General features: G+C 45.6%; 1 protein-coding gene across 3 annotated transcripts; it reads right to left on the bottom strand.

The window, feature by feature from the left end:
- Positions 1–822: 822 nt before the first annotated feature.
- EEF1AKMT1 (EEF1A lysine methyltransferase 1) lies at positions 823–25,040 on the bottom strand. Of its 3 annotated transcripts, XM_040266806.1 has the most exons (6): positions 24,867–25,040; positions 12,039–12,190; positions 10,354–10,436; positions 7,131–7,411; positions 6,126–6,342; positions 823–3,592 (listed from the first exon to the last, which is right to left on the bottom strand). In XM_040266806.1, exons 1-5 carry the CDS (start codon positions 24,898–24,900, stop codon positions 6,173–6,175), a joined length of 720 nt encoding a protein of 239 aa, XP_040122740.1. In that variant the 5' UTR covers positions 24,901–25,040; the 3' UTR covers positions 823–3,592; positions 6,126–6,172. The 3 variants fall into 3 exon arrangements, with proteins under 3 accessions (XP_040122740.1, XP_040122739.1, XP_040122741.1); XM_040266805.1 differs by lacking the exon at positions 823–3,592 and having other exon boundaries at positions 4,593–6,342; XM_040266807.1 differs by lacking the exon at positions 823–3,592 and having other exon boundaries at positions 4,593–6,342; positions 24,904–25,040.
- Positions 25,041–26,449: the final 1,409 nt, after the last annotated feature.

The raw sequence follows: 26,449 nt of genomic DNA, 5'->3' as shown, positions 1-26,449 counted from the left end.
CTCCACACTGTTTTCCATAGTGGCTGTACTAGTTTGCATTCCCACCAACAGTGTAAGAGGGTTCCCTTTTCTCCACACCCTCTCCAGCATTTATTGTTTGTAGACTTTTGGATCACAGCCATTCTGACTGGTGTGAAGTGGTACCTCATTGTGGTCTTGATTTGCATTTCTCGGATAATGAGTGATGTTGAGCATCTTTTCATGTGTTTGTTAGCCATCTGTATGTCTTCTTTGGAGAAATGTCTGTTTAGTTCTTTGGCCCATTTTTTGATTGGGTCATTTATTTTTCTGGTATTGAGCTGCATGAGCTGCTTATATATTTTTGAGATTAATTCTTTGTCAGTTGCTTCGTTTGCTATTATTTTCTCCCATTCTGAAGGCTGTCTTTTCACCTTGCTTATAGCTTCCTTTGTTGTGCAAAAGCTTTTAAGTTTAATTAGGTCCCATTTGTTTATTTTTGCTTTTATTTCCATTACTCTGGGAAGTAGGTCATAGAGGATCCTACTGTGATTTATGTCAGAGAGTGTTTTGCCTATGTTTTCCTCTAGGCCACTCCAGTATTCTGGCCTGCAGAATTCCACTGGACTCGACTGAGCAACTTTCTCTTTCCTTAAGGATTAACTGGTTTGACCTCCAAGGGACTCCTAAGAGTTTACTGTTAGCAACTCGCAAGTATGCCACAGCATGTTAGCTAGTCCTCACGCTGTACTGTACATCCCCACAACTTATAACCAGAAATCTGTACCGCGGACTCCCTGTACCATTTTGCCCACCCTCTACTCCCTGCCCTGGCAAACACTGGTCAGTTCTCTTTATCTATGGTTGTTTTGTTTAGATGTCACATATGAGTGAGATCACACAGTGTTTATCGTCCTCTGTCTGACTGACTTCACTTAGCATAATGCCTTCAAGTTCTATCCATGTTGTTGCAAATGGCAAGATTTCATTCTTGCTCATGGCTGAACGACATTCCATGGTACACCACGTTTTCTCTGTCCATTCACCCACTGGCGGTCACTTAGGTTGTTGCCATGTCTTGGCTGTTGTAAATAATGCTGCAGTGATCATGTGTCTTTAAAGGTGGTGATTTGCTTGCCTTGGATAAATACCCAGCAGCGGAATTGCTCTATTATATAGTAGTTCTGTTGTTACTTTTTTGAGGAATCTCTGTATTATTTTCCAGAGTGTCTGCACCAATTTACACTCCCATCAAGTGTACACAAAGCTTCCCTTTTCTCCGTGTCCTCAGCAATACTTTTTTGTCTTTCTGATGACCGCTATTCTTTCAGATGTAGGTGACATCTCATTGTGGTTTCAATTTGCATTTCTCTAATAATTAGTGATGGTAAACCTCTGTCCATGTGCCTGTTGGACATCTGTATGCCTTCTTTGGGAAAATGTCTGTTTAGGTCTTGTGCCCATTTTTAAATCACATTTTTATTTTTTGGTTTGAGTTACACGAGTTCTTTGTGTATCTTGTGTATTATCCCCTTACATACGGTTTGCAAATATTTTCTCCTGTTCAGTGGGCTGCCTTTTCATTTTGCTGGTGGTTTATCAAGGCTCTGTTAATATTTAATTGCCCTGCCTCTCTTCCCTCTTGGAATGAAACCTGTTGAGTTCCTGTCTACACTTCCATGAATGATCTTATTTAACTACTGTTCATGTGCTAATAATGTAAAAATCTCCCTCTTCAGCCAAGATCTCTCCTGGGCTCCAGACTGTCTTTCACTCTGTACCCCAAGAGACCTAAACTCCAGGAGATTGGGTCACTTCTTCCTTTAACGTCCTGCTGCCTTCAGGGTCAGACCCTCCACAGAGGGCTCCAGCTGCACCAGTTCTCCTGGGTGGCACCTCCTAACTGGTGGTCCCAAGTCTAGGCTCTGACCTCTGCCCAGAGGCCCTTCCTCCCCTCCATCTGGACCAATCCACCCAGGCTCCGCTTTGGCAGGAAGCCGCCCGTGCTGCCATGGCTGGGTTAACTTTCTTTGTACATTTACCCCGGAGAGGGTGAGTCCTTGGACTGTACTATTTAATCTGTATTCCTACTGCCTGAAACATCCCTGGCACTCAGGTATTTGTTCAGTGTGAGCAGAGATATTATAATAAATTTCTTGTCCTCCTAATGCTAAGTTAAGGTGTGAATGACAGGAAGCTGAGGGGTCGAGTCAGACCCACCCTCTCACCATCTGCTGTGTGGCACTGGGTGGGCTTGCTGGAGCAAGAGAGGAGGACAGGTGCAGCCCTTACCTTTCCCTCCCAGGGGAAGGGGAGGAAAAGGTGCAGTTGTGTCTGTGGCCCCAAGTGTTGTAGGAATATGGGGAAAGTGAAGGTTAACTTTCAAAGGCAGTCTGAAAACTCAAGATACTGACTTGCACTGGACCTTAAGAAATGAGATTGGTTTGGGAGAGAGTTCACCTTGAGCAAAAGCTCAGCTGCGGCCCCCACCAGGTGTCCCACTGCGGGACCGGGGTGTCTGCCCAAGCTCAGGGAGGTATGCGGCAGGAGCAGGTTGTGGAGGCCTTTGGAGGCAAAACGGAGGAGCTGGGGTTCTTCCTGACATGACCCCCACTCCTGCCAGGAGGGGTCCCAGGGGGGCTGTGCCCTCACTGAAGGATGGGAATGAGGCCATTCAGGGCTTGGAGAGCTGGAAAAGTAAAGCTCTTGCAAAGGCAGGACTGACAGCAAGTGATGAAAAGCTCATAACATGTTGTCAGCCCTGTGTGTGCATGCTGGACGGGCTCGGTGTGGATCTGAGGTCCTGGGGCAGACAAGGGTGTTTGCCGGCCGACCCTGCCGCCCTCTTCCTGTTCAACTCGACAGATTTCTGCCCCCCACCCCCAGAGCAGAGAGAAGGGAATTGGGGAGGGTAGTCTACGCCTGAGTTGGCTCTCCCTCTCCATTGTGATGCCTGTCTTGGTCACCTGACCTTTCCTGACCTTATCCCCACATCCACGTGGTGGCCAAGGACTCGGACATGTCCCTCTGCTCCTTCCCTGGGGCCACAGATCACCCCACACAGACCGTCGTAGTTCTTCCCTGCTGTCTAAGTGGCTTGTACTCAGCGTCATCAGGTGGACTTGTTGCTGCCAAGATGCCATTTCCAGGTCTTCCTGCTCAGTCATCTGCTCCATCAGTGTCTAAAGCTGCTGGACCCAAAGGAGGAAGCGATCCATGGACCTCCCTTCAAGTCAGGGGCCATGGCTGCCCCCAGGCCTTGGGCAGTTAGGCTGGCTGACATGGTCTCCTGCCTTCAACGCTGACAGCTGGTCAGGTTCTACCTTCCCACCCTGTCACCCATCACGTGCCTTCCCGCATATGTGCTTCCATAACTGGTTGCGTGAATGTCCTTCTTAGCTGGACACTTCTTAATTCAGCTGCTGCCCGGCAGTCCCAGGCAGTGCAGGCCAGGGAAGACCAGTCCACAGAGGTCCCCTCGGGCTGATCGAGTTTGGTTCATTTCTGTCCTGTGCTCCCGTGGGGCTAGAATTCCAAGGCCTTCCTGGGTGATGACCAGCATACAGTGTGTCCCCCATGAGGTCAGAGGTCACAGCTGTGACTCTTGAGACTTCAGGATCACAAGGGCTCGGCTCAAGAAGAGGGCAGATGAACAGCGATGAGAGTTGGGTCATGGCAAGCTTGTGACGTGAGGGATGTTAGGGAGGAGTGCTGGTCCCCACCAGTGACCTCCTGGTTTCAGGGAGGTGGGGTCAGAGTCTGCCGACAGCTGCAGGCCTGTCGTGGGCTGCTGACACTTGGATATTGGCATCTGACCAGAAAGTAGGGCAACTTGGAACATGGAGTGGTCAGGTCTAGGGTCTCCTCCACTTTCCAGGTCCCGGCCTGCCCGCCCCCCTCCCCATGTCACTCAGCCCCTTCGCACGGACAGGGGGGTGCGTGGACCTTGACAGACAGAGGGACCTGGGTCTGGGCCTCCTGAACGGGTCTGGCGGCTGGGAGCGGGAGGCCACAGGACCCTTGGAGGAGCTGCAGGCTCTGGGCTGAGGGGCATCTCCCTTTTCGGGGTGTGCGGTAGACTCCGGGAGCGGTTCAGGGAGTGTGGCCCGGGCCCCAGCGCCGCCCTCTCCCCGCAGGATCTCCTACGACCCGGGCCGCTTCCCGCGGTACCTGCCCGAGGCCTACTGCCTGTGCCGGGGCTGCCTGACCGGGCCACACGGGGAGGAGGACGTGCGCCTGCGCAGCGCCCCAGTGCTCGTGCCCGCGGTGGTCCTGCGCCGGACCCCGGGCTGCGCGGGCGGTCGCGCCGTCTACGTCGAGGAGTATGTCACCGTGCCCGTGGGCTGCACCTGCGTGCCCGGGCCGGACAAGGACGCAGACGCTGCCAACTCCAGTCTGGACAAGTCGGCCCGGCCCTGACCGCCCACCCGGGACCCCGGGCCCGAGGAAACACGCCCAGCGGTGGACCGGACTGGACCAGACCGTGTGGTGGGGTGCCCCGGACTTCCTCGAGCAGGAGCGCAGGGCAGCTGGAAGGTGATGGGGACTGAGCGGGATGGCCCGCCTCGCCCCCAGGATCACGGGAGGGGTAAGCCTCAGAGGACACACTGATGCTTGCAGTCTTTTTTAAAAAGTAGAGTGTAAACCGTTTATTCAGCTATTTTTTCGATAGGGGCAGGAACAAAGTATTTTCATATTAGCCATTCTGAGCAAGTATATTTTTACCTGACCTGTAAACATTTCATAAACATTGTTTTCACTTCCTCAGCAGGAATTTTTAGAAGCTCAGGTAGGCTGACTCTTGCTTCGGTTGGTCACCAGTGGACACGCCTGTACAGGACCTGCCCTCCCTATGGGCAGCTCAGCTCACCCCAGTCTCACTTTATTCATGAGGATATAAATCACCACAGGTTTATACAGGTAGAAAGTTTTTCACTTTTCAAAGTCAGGGGCCAGTTTGTGGAAAGAGACAGTGAGGTCAGAGTGTGGTATGTGAGATCTGTGCCGATTCCCAGGTACCTGGCTAGTTTTAAGGGCTTCAGGAGCTATTAAGTGGGCAGACTTACAGTTTCCAGAAGGCAGAAGTGGAGCCTCTTCTAGCACTGCAGCTAAACCCCAGAACTATCTGTAAACGTGAGACCTTCTTAACTCCATTTATGTAACATCTGTAGGTAGGTGAAGGGCATGCTGGCTGTGATGGGCTGGACTCGGCTTTGATGGGCTCAACTAGTTCTTAGAGGAAACGATGTTTAAGGTTTTAATTTTATGGTTGAAGTTTTTAAGAGCAACTATGAAGTCAGCCTCTCTGTTTATGTGCTCTCTTCCCCACTTACCATCAGCCTTGGTTTGATCTGAATGGAAGCTTTACTGAGAACTTCCAGTTTGTATTATATATTGACAGAGGTTGTACATGAAAAAGTGCTGAGCAAAATTCATATTTTCCAAATAAAAATTCAGAACTGAAACCTGTGGGTAGTTCTATACAGCTTGGGGTGAACATTACTTCCCTGCTCAACCTCTGAAAATAACAACATAAGGTAAGCCTAGTGGTGGTATATCTGGAATACACCACTAGATATACTGTGTCAGAAGGGTTCAGGTCAACAACAAAGAAATACACAAAAAGAAAAACTGCCTTTCAAACCTTCGGTAATTATTTCAATCATTGTCACTACTGTGTAACATTTTCCAGCCACTCTGCAAATATAAATAGTGCAAACATCAGAGCACTGGCCAAAGGAGAGTAAATGTATTTATTACATGTGGAAAATACTGCAGTTCATTAACTGTGTTCATCAGTTTAGCTCACCTTAGCTGTTAACAGGCAGCACATTCCCAATGGAAGAATCAAATTTCCCTGCCAAGATCCAGAAAGGTAACCTTTATTTGCACTTTCTCTCTGAATGGAATTCATTTAACAAATATTTACTGGGCACGTGCCCTCCCTCTTCTGGACACAAACTGCATCTTCAACTACAACCCCCCTGGCTGTTAGAGCCAGGGGCTGAGGTCTTGGCTGGTCACTATGTACTGCTCTTTACCTGTGTTAAGGAGGAGAGCAGACTAGATGAGGTTTAAAAGTTCCTTCAGATATAATTCCACAGACTCAAGTTGGCAAAAGCACCCTGAGCTCCAGGGACATCCTAAGGAAATCATAATGTCTTTACCTCGAAAATGAGGGCTGGGGAGGTGGTAGTTTTTCAGAGAGGAAATGTCACTTGGGTCCTTCTTGCACTGGGAGCTGTACTGACAGATCACGGTCTAGCCCGGAGTCATAATTCACGAAACAGCGAAACTCGTTTCCTAGGGTGCGAGTGTGTTCTGGAATAAACTTGCACATCTTCACTCCAAGCAGCTTTGCTGCCGCCTCCTCCATGACAGCACCTGAAGAGAACCACCAGACAAGCCTCAGCGCCACGCTGGCCAGGGCAAGGAGCAGTGAGCTGACAGTTCCACTCAGCAATAGGGGGAAGGTCAGTGCTTTCTATCCTTTTACTTCCTCCAACATTTTTGCCAAGTTCCTACTATTTTTCCCTTTATCAAGAATTTTTCTGCCTCTACAAAGCTGAGATACTTAGAAATTGTAAAAATTGCTTATATTCTACAAAGTAACAAGAAAAGATACTTTTACTAAAAACTTTTTCCAACTTGGACTCAGGGGCCCCTTTCTCAGTAATATCTAATTGTGCAAACTCATACGGATACATCTGTACCAGCTTCTGGCTGATGACTGCACATCTCCCTCCAGCCCGTCCTCAGCACCCGCTACACCAGGGGGAGCGAGGGGCTGCAGGCCTGAAGTAGGGGGACCTACAGTTCATGTTTTTGTTTTGAAACACCAGGATAATCCCCCTCCCTCACCGGTGAGAACATCTTCTGTTCTGGTAAACCAAATCTAACGTCTCGCTCTGTGACCTCTGACATCCACTTTAACCCCAGAGGTTGCAAATTTCTTTTATCAGCTAGAGAGGCTGAGCCAGACATGTTATTAGTACTGACACTGCTGTGTACAGATAACACTCCTGGCGCCCTCACCCCGTGCCAAACCCCACTTCCTGGGCGTCGTGCCAAAGAATTCTCAACAGGCCCCGAGAGGCAGGAGCACCTCAGCCCCCGGGTGCAGGGAGGTAAGTGGAATGAGGTCACAGGGTGTGTGGTCAGCCAGCACCCACCTGTGCACAGCAGGATCTTGCCCCGAGTCAGGAGCTTGATGGTTTCGGACATTTTCCTAAGACATTCCTCTGAAAGATAGGGGGGATCTGCCACGACGATGTCAAAGCTGTGTGTGGCGATCCTCTCAGGTAAGGCCACAGGGTTCTTGTAGTCATAGTAGACAAAGTCCTCTCCGTATGCGGCAAACCTGCGGTCGTACTCGAAGATGCAGACAGAGACAGCGTCTCTGTGCCGCTCTCTCAGCTTCTGGTAGACACTGGGCGCGCTCAAACACGCTATTCTGGAACAGAGACCCAGCTCATGAACGAGCTTTGTGATAGCGTATAGCAGCAAATAACCACTTCACTAAAAAAGTATGGCCCACGTTCAGATTTTCTTAAAACACTACAAACTACAGTGATAACAGCAGTGAATTTGGGAGGAATCTGGTGTTTACAGATCTACAACTCATAATTTTTAAGTATGAAATGTACTTTTCATGGTAAAAAATGTGAAACATTAGGTACAAGAGTTATGCAGCCCATGACCTGAATTTACCTATTATTTTCCTGTTGGTCTCTTTTAACATTTATTTCAAATACTTTTAAGCCTCAAGCTAAATATTTTCAAGTTATTTTGTAATATTCATATATTTACTATATAAAGAAAAAGCCTTAGGACTTTCAGATAAAGATGCAGAGGGAACACATTCATTTAGATTTGCTTCTTCAAAGCAAATAAATCATGAGAAGGAAACCTGTAACAGCAAGACAAATGAGAGAAGACAAAGGAAACACACTCAGGAAGCTGATAGACAAGGTTGTGGGCTAGGTGGTTTCTGACTCTGCAGGCCCAAGGGAGCCAAGTACCAAACTGGCAGCCAGGAAAGCTGAGAGGGGGCCTCGCTGACACCAAAGCACCCACAGCTCAGGAAGCTGAAAACCTGGTAACTCAAGAAGTAGGGGTGCAGGGGGACTGTTTTTGGAAGGTCTATCGAAGAGGAAACTTCCCAGGATTCTCATCTCTGCGCCAAGCCTCCACACTGTGGGAGAAAATGGGAAGGATGTTCTCCGGATGGGGTGGGGGCATAGCTAGTGGTGAAGGGCCGTGTGGAATGGCCAGATGTTGGGACCCCTGACCTATGTGCCCAGTGGAATGAGGTCAACGAGATGCATGACTCCCAGGAAGGAAGGTGGCTCTTTCTGGGGCTTTTACCAGCCCACGAAAAAGCCTGGATATACTGACCGGCCATTCCTGGGAAAACAGCTGATCCACACCAACCAACTGGAGACACCAAGCAGAGAAAGCCTGCCCGTGTATCAGAGCTTCCAGCCTTAGCGTGCCCACCTCAGCAGACAACTCAGCAGAGGGTCAGCAGACAACTCAGGAGAGGGTCAGCAGACAACTCAGGAGAGTCAGCACGTACTAAAGCCAAAATATTAATAAAACACGAGAGGCATGCTGGAGTCAGAGACGGTGAAGAGAAGTCCTGTAATGTGATATCCTCAGAAGGATAAACAAGATACCAAGATAAATATCCAGAGACCTAAGAAATTACAGGTGATAAAGTACAGGACAGCAAAAATGGCAAAGTCAGTGGAAAGTTTCAAAGATAAAGTTGAGGAATTTTCCCAGGTCAGGTAAGAAAGACAAAACAGGTGAAAAGGACAGAAAGAAAATGAATCGGGTTAAGAACAGAAGAAAAAAAAAAAGACAATTTTCCCAAACTGGAGGACCTGAGTTAGAACAGAAAGGCTTCCACCTCATTCAATAAATGAAAGCACCATACCAGGACACAGAACACTGGGGATCAGGAGAAAACCCTAAGCCAGCAGGGGCCAGGGATGGGAAAAACAGGTTTCTCATAAGACGTTGTATTTCTCAATAACTAACACATCAAGAGAATGAGTAGAATAAAAATATTTTCAGACAGGTTTTTAAAATTTCCGTCTAGTGAAAAGTGTTGAAGGATGTACCCAACCAGGATAAAGCTGTGACCTAAGGACTGGGATACTGGATACAGGAAGGTCAGAACAAGAGAGATAAGAGGACACTTGGTAGATGGTGGAGGGAAATACCAAGACCAGAGCCAGACGTAAACCAGTCCAGACAGAAGAGATGGCAAAGCTGGGGAAGGGGGAGTGGGGGCGGTATTTTTTTTCAAGGAGTTGAAATATGTGTGAGTTCACTGATTAAAGAGATTTACACCACTGGGGAAAATTTGAGGGTCAGTGATATGGATGTATAAACCCTATTTAACCAAGACAGGATATAACTAACACCAATTCTATACAATCACTTCCAGGAAACAAATACAGTAACACTTCACAGGTCATTTTATGAAGCTACTAATAGGAAACCCAAACCAAAGGAATAATACAGGAAATTTCAAACTTAATTATTATCACTCATGAAAGTTGCTGAGTCGTGGCCGACTCTTCATGACCTCATGAACTTCTCCATGGGGATTCTCCAGGCCAGAGTACTGGAATGGGCAGCCATTCCCTTCTCCAGGGGATCTTCCCGACTCAGGGATCAAACCCAGGTCTCCCTCATTGCAGGCGGATTCTTTACCAGCTGAGCCACCAGGGAAGTATGTAGAAGCAAAAGCCTCAAAAAATATTACCAGTGAGTTCAACCATTTAAAAAATGGATATAACTACTGGGAGCACAGACAGGAAGCACACGTGTGCAGTGGAGGATGAAGGAGCTAAATCCTTAGTCTCTTAAGGTGAGATGTCTGTGAGTGACAAATGAACAAGTGCCAATATAAACAGGTTTAGAAATGTAGAAGGGCTGAAAGGCAAGGGGGGGCGGCACCAAGGGGAAAATTAACAATGGATTACTTTTTTCAACAAGTCTTTCAGGACCATTTGACTTTATATGCACACACAGTTCTGACAGAAATAAAAACCAAACTAACAAAACATAATTCTTAAAATTTCAGAAAGATCAAACATTAACATTTTTTCTTTTAAAGCAATTCTAGGGGAATAAAAGTAACAGGTTAGAAAAATGTTAAAATAAGGAACAGATTAAGACGACTTACACGGAACAGGGTTTTTGAGTGTGCCCCTAGATGCGACAGGAAAGCATCCTTACTTCCTTGTGGTCTTCAAATCATCAACCACAGGTTTTGCAGATTACAGCTGAACCTTCTTATGAACCATCTCTCATCCAGGAAGGACATTTAAAGTATTACTTTAGATTAAAAGGCAAAGAGAAGTAAACCCAGTATCTCACCTGCCGCCCTCCCCGGCAGCTGCCACAGCGTCCTCAGCAAGGCGCAGGGCTGTCTCCGGGCTGTACCAGAACTGGCTCAGCTGCTGTGACAGGAACGAGTGAATTATATTAGACCTGGCATACACTTGTCCTTTTAATTCATACCTACTTACCAATATGAACTCTATCAACAGCCAGTGCCACTGCTGGGCCATGCAATATATTATGTGCTTCCTTCTGGTATGGCAGCTCCTATTTGTCTACAGTTAATAAACTGCTGTTGCATTTGCTTGGGTTCTCTGAAGCTATCCCTAATTCTCCCCATATCACCCTGTAGCTCCTGAGAAGTGGTGCATGGGAAGTCAAAGTTGTGAGACTTACCATGTCTTATACAGTTAAGATTTTATCCTCACATTTCATTGGTAACTCAGCTGGGCATAGAATCCTAGACTGAATGAAATTTTCACTCTAAATATTGAAGGCAGTGCTTCATTGTTTTCCTAGTTTCTAATAAAGCTATTGAGAAGTGCAATGTGACCTGTACTGAGACACTGGAGGTGACGTGCTTTTCTCCAAAAGGTTCTAGGATCTTCTTTGTCACCTACATCCAAAAGTTTCACTCATGCCTCCTGGACTTATCCTCTAGTTTTATAATGTATTCTTTCAAACTTCCTGGGAGATTTCTTCATTTTTGTGAACAAACCAAAACAAGTGCCAAAAATATACAAATAGTTAATTCAGGTAGTGAAATTATGACTTGTTTTTTTATTCATGTTTTTACCTATTTTCTTCACCAACCATAGATTACTTTCAGAATCAAAAAGAAAATACATAGTATTTAAGTAAGCAAAAGGCAAAGAGAAAAAGACTACCTTAAGGTGGACTCAGGTTTCTAATATTTACTATTCAAAGCATCAAGCTAAAGATGAAAACATGACGAAGAAAAACTAGAGGCATCTGAGTAGGTGGAACATTCAGAGTAAATAGAAACATTTCTGTCCCAGTTTCAAACAGATGAATTTTATATAATTTTATGTAAAATATAAACTTTATATAACTTAGATCTAAACTTGACACAAAATATAAAAGACTGCACACACACATCTCCCAGCTGCAAAGTGATGGAGAGAGGCAGATGGATGATCAGGGTAGTCAAAGAAATTTCAAGCCTCATCTATTTCTCAACTAGGCTTCAAAAAAGGCAGATTTCTACATTACAGCTTAGTTTCCCTCAACTCTTTAAAATTCCTATTTTTATTTGGGCCATAAAATACAATTAAAATACATACTGTGCACCAGGAACTATTAATATCTTCTTTAAAAACCCCTTTCATCAATTTTTCACAGCATGTTTAACACCAGTTGCCCCATTACTGCAATGACCCCTTCCCACAAGGAATGCTGGGCTCCAGTAAAAACCAACAGAAAGAATCTGTCTATGAGAAAGAAGTACAGTCTGTGTTGGACACGGTGATACGCTCTTCCCTTATCTAAAACATCCCCTCCTCTGACCACCTAGCAGCCCGGGTCAGAATGAGGAAAATCTGCACTCCCAGTGTCTTAGCTACTGAACAGGCTATCAGCTTCGTAGTGACAAGTGAGACAAACTGGGCTGTTAGGTGGGGTGAAGACCAACAGTGGACTAGGTACAGAACACACTCCACACTGCCAACATGTCCTGATGGATGCAGAGCACAGTCACTTACCCAGTTCTCTTCTATTATCCCGATGTTATACTTGTCATCACCATGGAGGTCAGAGTGGTGCTGCTGCTGCTCAGCATAAAATTCCTGCAGAGCTGCAAGGGCGTATGAAGAAAGCTGGGGGGGGCCCTCATCTTCGGAGTCACTCATCACACCTGCGGGGAATGAGTCTAAGTGATGTTAGTGTGTTTTTCCTTTCCATCAAACAATTAAAAAAAATTAACTCACAGCAATGATCCAAACTGGAAGTGAGTTGTATCAGGAAAACAGGTATTTAAAATTTCTGAGACCAGGAACCTCCCTGGTGGTTCAGTGGCCAAGACCCCACACTCCCAGTGCAGGGCACGGGTTCTATTTCTGGTCAGGGAACGAGATGCCACGTGCCATAAACAAAGGCCCGGCGCAGCCAAACACATGCATACATACATCTGCAGAGATTTCCCACTGAACTACAGCCAAACAAATAAATGCATGCTTTCTCTCTCCACGTATACAGTTTTCACAATAAGATTTTTCACATTTTTATACCTCCTTGCAGAATGAAATCTGTAAAGATGTTTTGCTTTCTTCTGGTACCCCAGTGGTCACATGCAGATAATTCACAGTAGACTCTCTGAATCAGAGCTTTTTATGTGTTAATGTCATTGTTGAGGTGACCTAAGGCTCCTAGGTGTTATGATGGGATAAGTGAAGGATTAGTAAAGGAGGGGTAGAGGAAGAGATAGGAAAATTAAAAGGGATGAGAGACGATGCAAATTACCATCACAATGAGATACAACTATATACCTACCAGACTGACTACAATGGAAAAGACAGGTAACACCGAATGTTTTGGGGGGTATAGAATAATAGAAACTGCCTACTTTGCTGCTGAAATGTAAACTGATGAAAACATTTTGGATAACAATATTACCTTACCTCTGCTTCAAACTCAGTAATTCTGTATCATATAACTATATGAAACTCCTGTGATTCACATTAATAGACATGGAGAATACGTTCAAAGTGGAAATGTGTACTGGCAACAACCAAAACTACTGAAATGTCCACTCACTGGACATTACATAATATACTGCTATATATTCCTACAGTAGGATACTATATTGCAATGAAAACATTTCCGTTTCTCCTCTGCTGGCTTGCCACCTGTAACTGTTATGTAAGTAGTTACTTTAAGGATTACAGGTTTACAGGATTATCTATCATGGCATGCATTCAAATAATATTACACCACTTCTATGTTATACAAAAACCTTACAATTTGTATATAACTTCCATTTCTCTCCTCCAAGCCTTTGTGTTACTATTGTCCAATGTCTTATTTTTACATTTGATATAAACACACCACAGGCAAATTTGGCCTTGGAATAATGAAGCAGTGCAAAGGCTAACAGAGTTTTGCGAAGAGAATGCACTGATCATAGCAAACACCCTCTTCCAACAACACAAGAGAAGACTCTACACATGGACAACACCAGATAGTCAACACCGAAATCAGATTGATTATATTTTTTGCAGCCGAAGATGGAGAAGCTCTATACAGTCAGCAAAACAAGACAGGGAGCTGACTGTGGCTCAGATCATGAACTCCTTATTGCCAAATTCAGACTTAAATTGAAAGTAGGGAAAACCACTAGACATTCAGGTATGACCTAAATCAAATCCCTTACGATTATACACTGGAAGTGACAAACAGATTCACGGGATTAGATCTGATAGAGTGCCTGAAGAACTATGGATGAAGGTTTGTGACATTGTACAGGAGGCAGTGATCAGACCATCCCAAGGAAAAGAAATGTAAAAAGGCAAAATGGTCGTCTGAGGAGGCCTTACAAACAGCTGAGAAAAGCGAAAGACAAAGGACGAAAGGAAAAGATATATCCATTTGAATGCAGAGTTCCAAAGAATAGCAAGGAAAGATAAAAAAGCCTTCCTCAGTAATCAATGCAAACAAATAGAGGAAAGCAACAGAATGGTAAAGACTAGAGATTTCTTCAAGAAAATTAGAGATACCAAGGAAGTTTCCATGCAAAGACGGGTACAATAAAGGACAGAAATGGTATGGACCTAAAAGAAGCAGAAGATATTAAGAGGTGGCAAGAAGACACAGAAGAACTGTACAAAAAAGATCTTCATGACCCAGATAATCACAATGGTGTGATCACTCACCTAGATCCAGACATCCTGGAATGTGAAGTCAAGTGGGCCTTAGGAAGCATCACTATGAACAAAGCTAGTGGAGGTGATGGAATTTCAGCTGAGCTATTTGAAATCCTGAAAGATGATGCTGTGAAAGTGCTGCCTTCAGTATGCCAGCACATTTGGAACTCAGCAGTGGCCACAGGACTGGAAAAGGTCAGTTTTCATTCCAATCCCAAAGAAAGGCAATGCCAAAGAATGCTCAAACTACTGCACAATTGCACTCATTTCACACGCTAGCAAAGGAATGCTCCAAATTCTCCAAGCCAGGCTTCAACAGTACATAAACCGTGAATTTCCAGATGTTCAAGCTGGATTTAGAAAAGGCAGAGGAACCAGAGATCAAATTGCCAACATCCGTTGGATCATCAAAAAAGCAAGAGAGTTCCAGAAAAACATCTATTTCTGCTTTATTGACTATGCCAAAGCCATTGACTGTGTGGATCACAACAAACTGTGGAAAATTCTTCAAGAGATGGGAATACCAGACCACCTGACCTGCCTCCTAAGAAATCTGTATGCAGGTCAGGAAGCAACAGTTAAGAACTGGACATGGAACAACAAAGTGTTTCCAGATCGGGAAGAGAGTTCGTTCGTCAAGGCTGTATACTGTCACCCTACTTATTTAACTTATATGCAGAGTACATGATGAGAAACGCTGGGCTGGAAGAAGCACAAGCTGGAATCAAGATTGCCGGGGGGAATACCAATAACCTCAGATATGCAGGTGACACCACACTAATGGGAGAAAGCGAAGAACTAAAGAGCCTCTTGATGAAAGTGAAAGAGAGTCAAAAACCTGGCTTAAAACTCAACATTCAGAAAATGAAGATCACAGCATCCGGTCGCATCACTTCATGGCAAATAGATGGGGAAACAGTGGAAACAGTGATAGACTTTATTTTGGGGGCTCCAAAATCACTGCAGATGGTGACTGCAGCCATGAAATAAAAGACACTTGTTCCTTGGAAGAAAAGTTATGACCAACCTAGACAGCATATTAAAAAGCAGAGACATTACTTTGCCAACAAAGGTCCGTCTAGTCAAGGCTATGGTTTTTCCAATAGTCATGTCATGCATGGATGTGAGAGTTGGACTATAAAGAAAACTAAGCACCAAAGAACTGATGCTTTTGAACTGTGGTGTTGGAGAAGACTCTTGAGAGTTCCTTCGACAGCAAGGAGATCCAACCAGTGCATCCTAAAGGAAATCAGTCCTGAATATTCATTGGAAGGACTGATGTTGAAGCTGAAACTCCAATACTTTGGCTACCTGATGGGAAAAACTGACTCACTGGAAAAGACCCTGATGCTGGGAAAGACTGAAGGCAGGAGGAGAAGGGGATGACAGAGGATGAGATGAGTTTGAGTAAACTCCAGGAGTTGGTGATGGACAGGGAGGCCTGGAGTGCTGCAGTCCATGGGGTTGCAAAGAGTCAGACACGACTGAGCAACTGAACTGAACTGAAACACACCACACTGTGAAAACATCTTTTCTATTTACCTACATAGTAACCACTTACATTGCACTTCATTTTGGATTGATTAATACTGCCATCACCTGTCATTCTCCTTGTGCTTGAATGAACGTTTCTTTTAACACAGTTCTCTGGAGCTCCTCTTCTGGTACTTACTCTGCCCTGCTTGCTTCCCATGAGGCTTCCCCAGAATCTGTCAGTATTTCCTCAACTCAGAGCGGTCGTTGGGTTCCCTTCCCTGTGTAGCAGCCTGAAAACTCTTTCGGGCAGTAGACGAAGTAACCATCAGGCTCCGTCTGTTCATTTCCCTTTTTCAGGGACCACTGACCTTTGTGGCCTGGTGCCTGTTATCTTCAAAGACATTTTTCCCCACATATTTTACCTGTTTTTTTTTTTTTTTTTCCAGTTCTATCAGATGGGAGGGGAAATTTAGTACTTGTTACTAAAAAGCCTCTTGATGAAAGTGAAAAAGGAGAGTGAAAAAGTTGGCTTAAAGCTCAACATTCAGAAAACGAAGATCATGGCATCTGGTCCCATCACTTCATGGGAAATAGATGGGGAAACAGTGTCAGACTTTACTTTTTTGGACACCAAAATCACTGCAGATGGTGACTGCAGCCATGAAATTAAAAGACGCTTACTCCTTGGAAGGAAAGTTATGACCAACCTAGACAGCATATTAAAAAGCAGAGACATTACTTTGCCAACAAAGGTCCGTCTAGTCAAGGTTATGGTTTTTCCAGTGGTCATGTATGGATGTGAGAGTTGGACTATAAAGAAAACCGAGCACCGAAGAATTGATGCTTTTGAACTGTGGTGTTGGAAAAGACTTGAGAGTTCCATGGACTGCAAGGAGATCCAACCAGTCCATTTTAAAGGAGATCAGCCCTGGGATTTCTTTGGAAGGAATGATGCTGAAGCTGAAACTCCAGTACTTTGGCCACCTCATGCGAAGAGTTGACTCATTGGAAAAGTCTCTGATGCTGGGAGGAAAAGGGGACGACCGAGGATGAGATGGCTGGATGGCATCACTGACTTGATGGACGTGAGTCTAAGTGAACTCTGGGAGATGGTGATGGACAGGGAGGCCTGGCGTGCTGCAACTCATGGGGTCTCAAAAGCGTCAGATACGACTGAGCGACTGAACTGAACTGAACTTCTAATGGAAGTTCATGACAGTAAAAAAAAAAAAAAAGCCTACAGCCATATATACTAACAAAAATCAATCTTAAGAATATGTTAAATCACAAAGTTACAGAATATATATAGTATTAATAATTCTATTTAAGTGAAGTTCAGAAACATGGAGATAAAAGCAAGTTAATGGAAAACTAAAGATTAAAGATAGTGGTTACCACTGGAAGTAAGGAATACATAATTTTTAAAATGTTTACTATATTATCTGCAGAGACCCATGGACTTGATTCTGTAACCAAAAAGTGTCTGAAATGGCGTAACAGTTTGAGCCTTCCCCAAGTAATAATCTTTTTCAAAGAACTTAGAATAAATCTCATGAAAGGACTCATCTATTTTTCTACCTGCATTTTTCACACTGTACAATGATTTCCATTAAGGTATGAATTAAATATAGGAAAATATAAGCTTTTTTATAAACAGAATAAAATGTATCCAGGTACATGTATGGCTTATAGTAGAAGTCAGTAGTGCTCTGTGAAATGTTTTAGTAAAAAATACACATGTGTGTATAGGGTCGTGCATCATGACACAACTTCCTACTGCAGGCTGTAGTCTTAAATGTTCGAAGCTTTTCACTGTAAACGATCTATAATTTTTGCACAGACTCATGTCAAGACGGAGACGTTCTAATACTTTATACAAACAGCTCTTATCTGAAGCAGATACTTGGTATTTTTTATACTGATTGTGGAAAAGCATTTCTGCTATTATTTAGACATTCAGAAAAACAATATAATACTGGATTAAGAGCAAGAACTGGAGCCGAACTACCTATGCGTAAATCATGCCTTTGCCACTTGTTAACTACATAGCTTTAAGCAAATATTTAACTCTTCTATGCCTTAATTTTCTCATCTATGAAATGGAGATAATGTTAAAACTTACTTAATAGAGTTGTTGTGAATTAGATGAGTTACTATCTACAAACCACCTAATCATCCTTGCCACACAACAGGAACAAAAATATTACCTTCAGTACTGTTCAAGTTGCAGCATCTCACTGACAAGATGGAATCTGTGGCAACCACTAGTTTAATGCCTTCATATGACTATCTACTTGGCAGCAGAGGGACGACAAGAAATCAGTAATTAAAGGAACACTACAAAGTGTGACAGGAAACGACGAGCATGGTGAACGCTGTGTGCAGGGAGCGGGATTGGCTCTGGCTGACCTGTCACATGTCACCCTCACAGACGTAGGGTGCACTGATGCTGAATACTCTGGTCACCAGATGTGAAGAGCTGACTCATCGGAAAAGACCCTGAAGCTGCAAAAGATCGAGGGACGACAGAGGATGAGGTGGTTGGATGGCATCACTGAGTCAATGGACATGAATTTGACCAAACTCTGGGAGACAGTGAGGGACAGGGAAGCCTGGCGTGCTGCAGTCCATGGGGTCATAAAGAGCTGGACACAACTGAACAAGCTATCACTATATCACTTTTAGACAAAATGCAGATTAACAGATCTATCATCTCACAGCATAAAATAAAGTGGTCAGAGATGAGACTGTTCAGAAGGTAGACATCATCAAGGTGGGATCTAAAGGTGGGAAGGAACGGTTAGAGTGTGTATAAAGTTATTAGAAGGATCTGGGAAGACTGTCTCCATACTGAGATAAGTGTAGTGGCACAGTCTATCTGATGGAACTACTTTGGATCACTAGTCTATCCAAAGGCTTTCAACTCCCAGGAGAAGACTTAAAATGTCGTTTGTTTCAGTCAGTTTGGGCCCTTAGCTCAGCAGTGGCTTCCTATCCCCACTCCTCATTTTTGCCTCAGGAAGGTTTGTGCTCAGGGGTTAACTTATACAGCTGAGTGAGGACAATGACACAGTGAGGTCAACGCCATTGAAAGTTTGCTGTTCCCAGTTCTAGAAATCCAAGTCACAGCACAGTGAGAGAAGCACCACATAGGAGTGGTCACATGCAGAAACAAGGAGGCAGAGAGAAAATGGGGACAGTGTTTTTACTGCTCAGACAGTGGGCGGAAGGGGAAAACATCCTATGAGGGCAGAGAGGACTTTTACGTGCACCTGAGAGCTAAGCGGCGGGGAAGACGCAACCCCTCCAGCCCTGAGAGGAACAGACGCCAGGCAGACAGCCGTGCTCAAGTCTCAGAACGCAACTCCAACAGCTTCAGGAGCAGCTTGTGTGTGACCAGTGGGGGCAAAGTGGGCAATAAAGACCCAGTTCTTCAAATACTGGGAATCTGGATTTTGATGGCTGATGGTACTTCTGATCATGGAGGCAGAGGCAGGCAGCCACTGGGTAGCACTCTGCCCACCCCCACCCCCAGCAGAAGCACCTCTGAGGGGATTTAAAGTGCTACCACTGCCCCGCCCCCTGCATGGGCCAAAGGACCAGACCATTATCAACAGCAACCGCATTCATGGAGGGATTTAGAAGGTGCATGTACATGCCCAGGAAAAGGTGTAGGCTTAGAAAGACCTTAAGCTTCCTCAGGGTGATCTTTAGCACAAAAACAGACTACAGTAATAGCAATAACAACAACAGAACGACAGAAAAAGCAAATCTTGGAGAAGGGGGAAAATCTGATTTCCAGCACTTCGAACAAAATCATACTTTGAACAAAGTATGAACAAAATCATACTTTATGAATAAAGTATTGAACAAAAGCACTTTGGACAAAACATACAAAGAGAGCAAAGTATGGTCCGTCGAAAAGAAGACTGTAAGCCAACAGCAGCCATGTCTGGAAAAGGCCACACAGCACACCTGCTAGACAGAGACCTCAAATGCCCTGAATGTGCTGAAAGAATTAACAAGCACGGACCAAGTTACGAAACCAATGCATGAGCATACTGCAGCTATCAACAGAGACGGGCTACTCCTCCAAGTGAGCCCTGCTCACTGTCCCAGAGAACAGACAAAGGGAGAGATTATTCGCTTTTGTGCAGGGCTGAGAAAGTCTGAGAACACTGCAAACTGATCTGCAAGGTACAAAGAGGCTTCATTCTGGTCTTATATTTCAGGATTCAGAATCAGGAAAAAAAAAATTAATGCTTTAAAAATAAGTTTTTTATAAATGATGAATGTAAAATCTATCAGATGTTTTCAAATATTTTTGCAAAAGTAAATCCCTGCCTTGTTTCCCCTCCCCACAAGATATAGAGTAGGAATTTGGACAAAGTTCTACATGAAACCTAAATATGAAATTCTCATTTATCAGTTGATCCATAAGGGCTCCAACACTTAATATTTTTGGTAAAGGTCCATTAAAATTAAGGAATCAACAAACCACTGGACAGTTGCTTTCAACTGTCATTATGATGCTCACTGAAAATGCTGAAGGACAAGAACAGTCAGTGTGGGACTGCATGTGACAGACAGTCAGAGCGCATGGACCTACAAAATCACACAGTCCAGAGCACCGCGGGAGAAGGAAACGCTGACTTCAAAAAGCAATCCAAGGAAATCTACATACATCGCAGCCTCTGGCATCTGGTCAAAAGTGATTCTTCTTTATAGAGACATCATTTTGTCCAATCTGTTAACCAGATTAAATCAACCTTAACAAATGTCTCATCTGACACAGACTGTTCCCAGTCAGTTTCACATGAGGCAGCGGGTTGTTTACTGACACTGTGGTGAAACTGTCATGACACAGGGGACTCATGCATCAAGCATGCCATGAGACTGGCTCATCAGCTTTCTGGGAAGCAACTGAATTACTTCCAGGTCACCCTTCTTGTCATCACAGACTCCATACACATCTATAGACAGAGTCTGTGGATGGGATCAGCTTTGCAAGGGTACCAAGCATCCCAGGGTAGCTTCTGTTTGTAAAGCACAGGGAGGAGATATTGACCACACTTAAAAATTTGTAAAATAGAAAGGACAGCCCTTAAAACAAGCAAGGTCTCTTTCTTGTGTTATCACATAGCTTAACAGAAAACATTTGTTCACCACGAAAGAGAAGTGATTTAAAAATGTAACCACAGAATCTTGAAAACTTGCTCTGCACAGTAGTGTCTGTTTCTTCTAAGGAAAGTGGAGAAGATCACTGCCTGCAATGACGATCACGTCCCCGTGCCTCAGGTGCCCTGACGCAGCAGGGCGATGAGAAATCACACAGGTGGCCTTGGGACACAGGTTCCTGCCTGCTGCAGGACGGGGCTGGGGCATTTCCAAAGGGGGTCCAGTGAACAGCATGTCCAAAGAACTGCTGAAAGGACCAACACCCTTGTAACAGATAAGCAGTCTTAACATACCATCAGACAGCTAGTGGGTATTTTAACATCACTACCAGGCACCCCTGAGTGAGTGACTGCAGACCACCAAGGGCTGCCTAGAAGCAGAGTGTGTTTGGAGTTAAAGCAGTCTCTGTGCACGTCACAGGGACAGGGGTCGCCACAGACACTGATGCTAATATACAGACTCCACGAGATCACAAATCGCAGGGAAGCCACGCCCTCCAAGACCAAACACGTGAGCTCAGCTAACAGAACAATGACTTAAAGTATACTGTACTTATAAACTCTACAGTTTTATAAGTAAGTAAGTGAAGTCGCTCAGTCGTGTCCGATTCTTGCAACCCTGTGGACTGTAGCCTACCAGGCTTCTCCATCCATGGGATTCTCCAGGCAACAATACTGGAGTAGGTTACCATTTCCTTCTCCAGGGGATCTTCCCAACCCAGGGATCCAACCTGGGTCTCCCGCATTGGAGGCAGACGCTTTAACCTCTGAGCCACCAGGGAAGATCTAAAGTTTTATAATTCACCTTAAAAAAAAAAAAAAAAAAAGATGAGGGCAGGGAAACTGAAGAGTTCTAAAACCCACAACTCAAATCAGAAGTGAATGATTTTAATCAGCGATTCAGAAATGCACAATCATATAACCAACTTGTTATAAGACAGGCTTGTTTAGTAGGAAAAAAACAAGGAAATGTTTTCTTCCACAAAGCTTCCAAAATCACATCTTGTGTTGCTCATGACCCTCTAACTCTCCCTACTGACTTAAATGGTATTTCTTCACATAAATACTTTTCATGAACAGGTTATTTCCTTAATAAATTACTTCTTGCTTCAGCTCTTTTACTTTAAAATAAAGTATAATTTACTTATTGGTCTCTACCGATACTCCGTATTAAAAACTTTTCTTAAACTATAAAGTTGACAGCCTTAACTTTTGGCATGTATATGTGTGTGCATACGCGATAAAAGAGAAGACTGCAAGCCTTTCCAGCATCACCCATACAGTAACAGCTCTACACACCAGGCAGTCACCTGCTTTAGGGCTACACATGGGAACAGGAGTTCTTCAAGAAGCTGCTGCAGTCTGGGAGGGAAAGAGAAGGCCCACTGACTGGGCCCAGACCCTGGCAAGGGCTGTCCAAAGGTCCCACGTTTGTGCTAGAAGCTGCTGAGAAACGGAGCAGAACTGCTAAGGGGGTGGACTCAGTGCTCTGATGAGGGGCACTGTTCACAATCAGTAGTAACAGGAGAGCGAAGCTGCAGGGCTGAACCATGGAGTTCAGACACGCTCATAATGGAATACGACACCCGGGGCAGGTTTATGTTCAGAATCACATGCACGTAACGACGACAGGGCACCTTATGCTTACACATCCCACGAACACTGCCTTTCAAAGTCAAGTCTCTGGGGACTCATGGGCTTGCCATTCCATGAGGACTACTTCTAGAGCTCCCTGCAGAGCTGGATTGAGAGGTGATGAGATCACCTCCATCTCAGTCACAAGCTGGTTTCCTCCCCAGGTGTCCTTCTGACTTCACATTTTCGCCAAGATCAGCCCTAATGAATCAAATGCACCATCACTGAAAGGATTCTGTCTTGTTCAGTTAGTCAAATATATGTTAATCCTTCCTAAGTGGAAGGCCCAGCTCCTGCTGTGGGGAGAGGTGCAGATGTGGTCAAAGTACATGCATCCCAGTGCCTTCTGAGAGCTCGTCCAAATGCTTCCTAGCTTCCAGGGACACCCACAAGACACATCTTTTCTATTCCTTCAGGATCTCTCTCAAGGTTACCACTCTAAACAGGGAATCCTAAAAATGTCTGAGCAAGGTGATTACTCTGCCAACAAACATATTGCCGTTCTCCCATCTCCTCTGTCAGAGTGAAAGAAAGCTTAGAGGTCTCAGGAATCTTGGACAGAAAGCCTTGACTATCTTTTCTCTTTGTCCTCTTCTTAGAAAACGAAAATTACCATAAATTATGACTCTAAGTAATATGGAGAAGAAAGTACAGTAGGTCCAGGAGAAAGCTCTGTGTCAGCTTTGGGTCAAGCTGAATTTGTCTAGTATGATGACAGTTCAGTTTTTTTTGAACAGCTTTACGCATCCTCAGTAAACTTAAATATGCTCCAGTGAGAAAAATACCTATCAAAAAAACTTTCCCTTTTTGGGACTTCCCCAGTGGTCCAGTGGCTAAGACTCCACACTCCCAATGCAGGGGGCCCAGGTCCGATCCTTGGTTGGGGAACTAGATCCCACATGTTGCAGTTAAGAGATCCCATGCTGCAGCTAAATATGACACAAGATCCCGAACGCAGCACCTGAGCCCTGACACAGCCAAACATGAACAAAGACAAACACAGACTGCGCTCAAGGCCAAAATGATTCTTAAAAATTGCATTTAAGATAAAAAAAACTTTATCCCTTTCTGTAGGTTTGGAAATAATGTTTGTAGATAATGTAATTTCAACTCACTCAAGCCACTCTGACCAAAGACCCCAGATAATAAAACCTTTCACCCCCAGAAAACTGGATCATACACTCCAAGGCAGCACGTGTATAAACGTGAAATGGCCACGTTGAGTAGCTGCCTGTGCATATTCAGAGCCTCAATGGAAGATGTGAGGTATTTCCAGGGTGCCCACCTTCTCCCAGAGACCATACCAGTTCACCTGAGGTGATGCGGGGGGCCGCCAGCATTTGCTCAGGATGGTCTTTCTTCACAACGCTTACAATCTCCTGGGAGCATGTCTACCTCATGGCCTAGTGTGCGTTCATTCAAGGTAAAGCAAAGGCGGGTGGCTTTCTCTTTCCCTTTTATAAAGCTGTCAAGGGCTGCTGCTGCTGCTGGGTCGCTTCACTCGTGTCCGACTCTGTGCGACCCCACAGATAGATGGCAGCCCACCAGGCTCCCCCGTCCCTGGGATTCTCCAGGCAGAAAGTCTAAATTATCTCCCAGGCCTGCCATCACGTTCACTAGCCAGAGAAAGAGCCACAGATTACTCGTGGGAGTGGGGGAAGACACAACACACGCCTTGGCAGATGCCAACAGCAAGTGGTAAGAAAAAAAGAAGCAACACCACTTTAGCAAATATTAAAATCCAACGTCTCCTGCAAGACTGCAGGTACAGTGTGTTCCTGATTCCAGCTGTACCACGACACTGCCTGGAAAAGCTGAAGGGCAAGGAAAAGTGCGCGAGTGCACATACCTTCCTATGTGCACATATGAATGCATACGGATGTTTCCACAGCTGCATTTGTGGATTGAGAATGGCTTTCAATTTGCAGCCTGAAATGTTAGCTAATTATTTAGAAATAAAAACATGAAAACAAAGTTGGCTTTAACTTCAAAGCAAATAATTCCGAAGAGCAGCTTAAGAAAACTACTTTCTTAGCTGAAAAAGAAAAAAAAATTGTGGCGGGTGGATCTCTAAATTGGCCGTATTTCCAGCATCCGGGCCTGTACGGGGACGCGGGCTCGGCGGCTGGGGGCGGCAGGTCTCCCGCGCCCCGGGTGTCCACACGCACACCTTCCACCCCCACGGGCTGCCCCCACAACCGCCCCGCCTCCCGGAACACGCCCAGGCGGCGCCCCCGCCCCCGACACCGCCACCCCCCACCCCACCACACCTTGGAGATGGCCGTTACTCCACTAGCTGAGACACCGGCTGAAGCGCGGCTCCACGCGTCCGGGCCCGGACCCGCAGCCGCCCTGAGCACACCCGAGACGGCAGCCCCTCCCAACCTCTTCCGCCCGGCCCCGAGGACCAGAGCCATTACCCTGACTATGTCGGGAGACGCGGACGAGCAGAGTCCCGCGGGGTCGCCGCTCGAGTCCACGCGTGCTCCGTAGCCCGCGGGGCCTGGTCAGGCAGCCAGCTGCGCCTGCGCGTGCGCACTGCGGCCCGCCAGGCCGGAAGCGTGCGCGGGGGCGCGTCCGCGCAAGCACAGCAGTCCCGCCGGGCGGGGTCGGGGGCCGGGGTCGTGGGCGGGGCTGCAGGCTGGTCAGGTCCGTGCGCGCGCAAACAAGCGCTCCCGGGAGGCCCTTGGGCACCGCGCCACTTGCAGGGCCGCCCGGCGCCTCGAGCTGCGCGGCTGAGCACGTGTCCGCGAGGACGGGGGCAGCAGAGACACTGTAGGTTTTAACGCGCACCAAAAGACCTGTCGTTTGCACATCATTGTACGTTTCTCAAGCAGCAAGGCCCCGTCTGTTCCGCCTCCTCCGTCTAATGGAGAGATACAGACATTGCAACCGCTACGTTAGAGAAGGCCTTTAAAACCCTGCAGACGGGCCCCTCTGCGGTGCGTCTGCCGGAGCCACGGTAGACCCCCGCCTGACACCGAGGGTTCCCGCGACCCGAAGACGAGGTCCTCGTGCTGAGACTGCCTACGAGCTGGGCAAGCCCTCCCCTCATGAAGCAGCAGCGCTGTGTGCGACTCGGGTGGGAGCGCGCCCTCCGTGGCGCCGGGTCAGAGCCGACGCCAGCGCGCGGACGGGAGACGCTTGCAGACCCCGAGCGGTGTCCTGACTGTCCTCCCCCAGGGCCACCAATCCATGCAACATCCCTGCCTGCCTTCCCCTCATCCTCCTTACCAATTCCATCATCTTCCCATGTTACCTTCTATTGAATACCTTTAATCCTTTCTGGTATAAGGTGAGGATATAAATTAAAAACAGGTTTGCTTACTCTGAAGTGAAAGTGAAGTCGCTCACTCGTGTCCGACTCTTTGCGACCCGTGGACTGTAGCCCACCAAGCTCCTTCGTCCATGGGATTCTCCAGGCAAGAATATTGGAGTGGGCTGCCATTTGCTACTCTGGGAATACCGTTAATTTCCACTTTAAATACGGCCCCCAAGCTTACGGCAAACCATGCTTTCATTTTTTGATTGCTTGGATGACAAGTCCACTAAACCGCATACGTCAAAACCAGCTATAATTTAGCTTTAGGAAAGAAGCAGGAAAGAAAACATATACATCAAGCTAAAAGAATAAATATGAATCGAGAGCCAGTAACCGACTTTTATGGCAATTTTTTTTTTTACAGAGGTAGTAGTGTTCCATACACAGGACACACTGCCTTGGCTTATTCACCAGAAAGGCTTATTTATGTTAAAGCAAGTTATTTTTGGATTAAAACAGATCTATAATATATATATTTTTAAAAACAGATCTATATTTTAAGCTTTCAAAGTTTCAACTGCTTTCACCATATGTGAGACAATAGTTATCTGCCATTTAATGTGTATTACTGTTATTTTTATAAAGTGACAACAGTTGTCAGAAGTTCAAATAGTTGCAACTGTCAGCTGAAACGGTTGGATTGT

The sequence above is a fragment of the Oryx dammah genome, unplaced genomic scaffold, assembly GCF_014754425.2.
Source record: "Oryx dammah isolate SB20612 unplaced genomic scaffold, SCBI_Odam_1.1 HiC_scaffold_24, whole genome shotgun sequence".
Taxonomy (NCBI): domain Eukaryota; kingdom Metazoa; phylum Chordata; class Mammalia; order Artiodactyla; family Bovidae; genus Oryx; species Oryx dammah.
This window is presented reverse-complemented; position numbering and strand designations above follow the sequence as displayed.